This window comes from Pterocles gutturalis, unplaced genomic scaffold (assembly GCF_000699245.1).
Source record: "Pterocles gutturalis isolate BGI_N339 unplaced genomic scaffold, ASM69924v1 scaffold5335, whole genome shotgun sequence".
Lineage (NCBI taxonomy): Eukaryota > Metazoa > Chordata > Aves > Pterocliformes > Pteroclidae > Pterocles > Pterocles gutturalis.
In genome coordinates, this window is record NW_010143185.1 from 1 (window position 1) to 2519 (window position 2519).

Genomic DNA, 2519 nt, shown 5'->3' on the forward strand with positions numbered 1-2519 from the left:
GGGAACCCCCCCGCTCAGCACGGGGAGACGGAGCTGCAGCTGTGGGAGCACAGCCCACGGTCACAGAGAGACGCCCGGTAATTAAAACGAGAGCTGCCCACGTCCCAGCAGAGCTGGGCTCTGCTCCGGGGAAAACAGCCTGCCCCAGAGATGGAGCAGGACAGCAGGGACCAGGGGACCCGCCTTACTTTCTCGGGTGACACTGGAAGCCGCGTCCAGGGCTTTGGTGCTGAGGTTGCCCAGCACCTTGTCCACGGTCTGGTGGTGCCTAAGGAAGCAGGGCCGGATGACGTTGTGGTAGAGCACCTGTGAGCCATTCCAGGACACGGGGGCCATGCACCACACCAGGAACAGGCACTGCGGGGAGGAGAGACGCTAAAAAAAAAGGCAGGGTCTGACCGAGGCAGCCCCCTGAAGGAGGCCAGGGACAGCGCAGGAGCCGAGCTGCTCCAGTCCCACCCAGCCCGGCCCAGAGCTTCCCAAGGCTGGAGCTCACTGGAGGCACCAGGACCTCAGCTGACTGCAGGGGGCTCCCCTGTGGACTAAAACGCCACCACCGCCCTGCTCACGGGGCAGAGCCCCCACGCTCGGTTCCTCCCAGGTCAGCCACCAGGCAAGAGGACTCTGCCACCAGCAGCCCCCAGTGAAGCCGTTACCTTCCCAGCGTAGTAGAATGGGAACCAGTAGAGGAAGATGTCGGAGAAGAACTCGGCGACGCTGAAGACACCGTACACCACCCAGTACGTCAGCCACGTCGTGTCGTCCTCCTTGCTGGAGCTCTCAATGGCTTTGATGCTGCAGCAGCAGAGGGGAAGGGCGCTGCTGCAAACCTGCCTGGTGGGTGCTGTGGCCCCAAGCTGGGACTGTGCCAGGTCCCAGCGCTTTCAGGAAGGTCTCAAGAGCTTCCCGACCACGACTGCCTGCTTGTTTACCGGGGAGACCCTCAGCTAAGGGCAGGGAACGCTCTCCAGGCACTGCAGGGAGGCTGGGCTGGGGCACTGGCACTTACGAGACATACGCGGGGTAGGCGAAGCCGATGAGGTTGCAGAGCAGCGAGGCACCGTAGCCGAACACCAGGTAGAGCCCCAGGAACGCCGCAGAACCTGCCAGCGGGGACAGAGAGGACGATCCCTGTAGTGAGAAGAGGTGCCTGCCGGGACCCTCCAGCTGGGAGTAACGCCCACACCCAATTAATTCCAGCACGACCCTCCACACGCCGCTCACAGCCGCGCTGAGCCGCAACACGTGGCAGAGTCTGTCGTGGGGCAGAGGCACTCCCTCATCCCTGGGGAGCCACGGTCTGCTCCTGTCACCGTCTGTCCCCTCCCTGGCCTGGAAGGGACTTTACCACAACTAACTTGTGCTGCTTTTGACCCACCGCCAGCCTGGAGCCAGGCCAAGGCCACAGAGACGTTGGAAGCGGAGACTTTAACACGCACCTACAGTCCAAAGTTAAGGGACCGAGCTGCTCCCCTGCCCGCAGGCTCCGAGCCACTTGGCATTTTGATAACGACTGTTCAAGGACAGTCCCCGCGTCCCCTCTCTGCTCCCTGTGCACATCCCCTGCACGCGCTCATGCCGAGCAGCTACCGTTCATTAAGGATTCAGCCCCCTGAGAACCAGCAATCCAATCCTGCTTCCGTTATTAAATTAAATTGTTAAAGGTTAGCCATGGCTTCGGTCGTTTGGAGCCTGCCCAGCCCTCGGACACTTGCAGGAGGTGGGAAGCTGGGGCAAGGAGTTCTTGCTGCCGAAACCACAGCCCCGGGGAAGAGCCATCCCTCACAGGGCCCAGAGGTGCTGGCACCCCACAGCCCCCTCCCAACCCAGCCCAGGTCCAGCCACACAGGCGCCTGCCCGAGGCGGCCAAAAACCAGACCCCGAAGGGACAGATGGCAGGAAAGGAGCCTGGGGACACACGGAGCTGGAGTGGAGGACATTTACTGTCACAGCCCAGCAGCCTGTCCCCTGCCCTGCGGGCAAACTCCTGTCACCGTAAGCTCCTGCAGGAAAGCGGGGACGTGACCTGGCTGTGCTGGTGAATTAGAGCAAAGCCCTTGCTGGGGCTCACAGGAGGGATTATCCCCGCTCTGCTCACCGCAGCGTTCCTACGCCTTGCCCTGGCCCCCGCTGCGGGGCTGCTCTGGCTCCGGGCTCAAACAGGGCTCCAGGTCTTTCTCGGGAGCCGGGCAGGAGCAACGTGGCTTTGGAGCCGTCACAAACCCGCCTTGGAGGAAAACTAACGGGCAGGTTCCGGCAGCGCTGGGTGTCGTTCCCCCCAGGAGCCTCAGAAGGGATCACACGGGCCACGCTTATCCCCCAGAGAAATTTATGTAACAGCAAAAATCCAAGTGAAAGTTCCACTTCCAAAGTGAAATCACAGCAGGAGGCAAAAGGCAGGGGAAGTGCCTGGCAGGACGGGGGCAACCGGGAAAGCCCGAGCCCCTCCTGGGAGGTTTTAGATAAAATTCTGAATCTGAGACCACAGATGGGCAAATTATAAATTGTCAGAGAGCAGC

The 2519-nt window shown here is 61.7% G+C and overlaps 1 protein-coding gene across 1 annotated transcript; it reads right to left on the reverse strand.

The window, feature by feature from the left end:
* Positions 1 to 188: 188 nt before the first annotated feature.
* On the reverse strand, positions 189 to 1103 carry REEP6 (receptor accessory protein 6; the record flags this gene model as incomplete). Its single annotated transcript, XM_010084629.1, has 3 exons — positions 189 to 357; positions 657 to 795; positions 1010 to 1103. Coding segments are annotated over 3 exons (402 nt in total), but the record flags the coding sequence as incomplete, so codon positions are not given.
* Positions 1104 to 2519: the final 1416 nt, after the last annotated feature.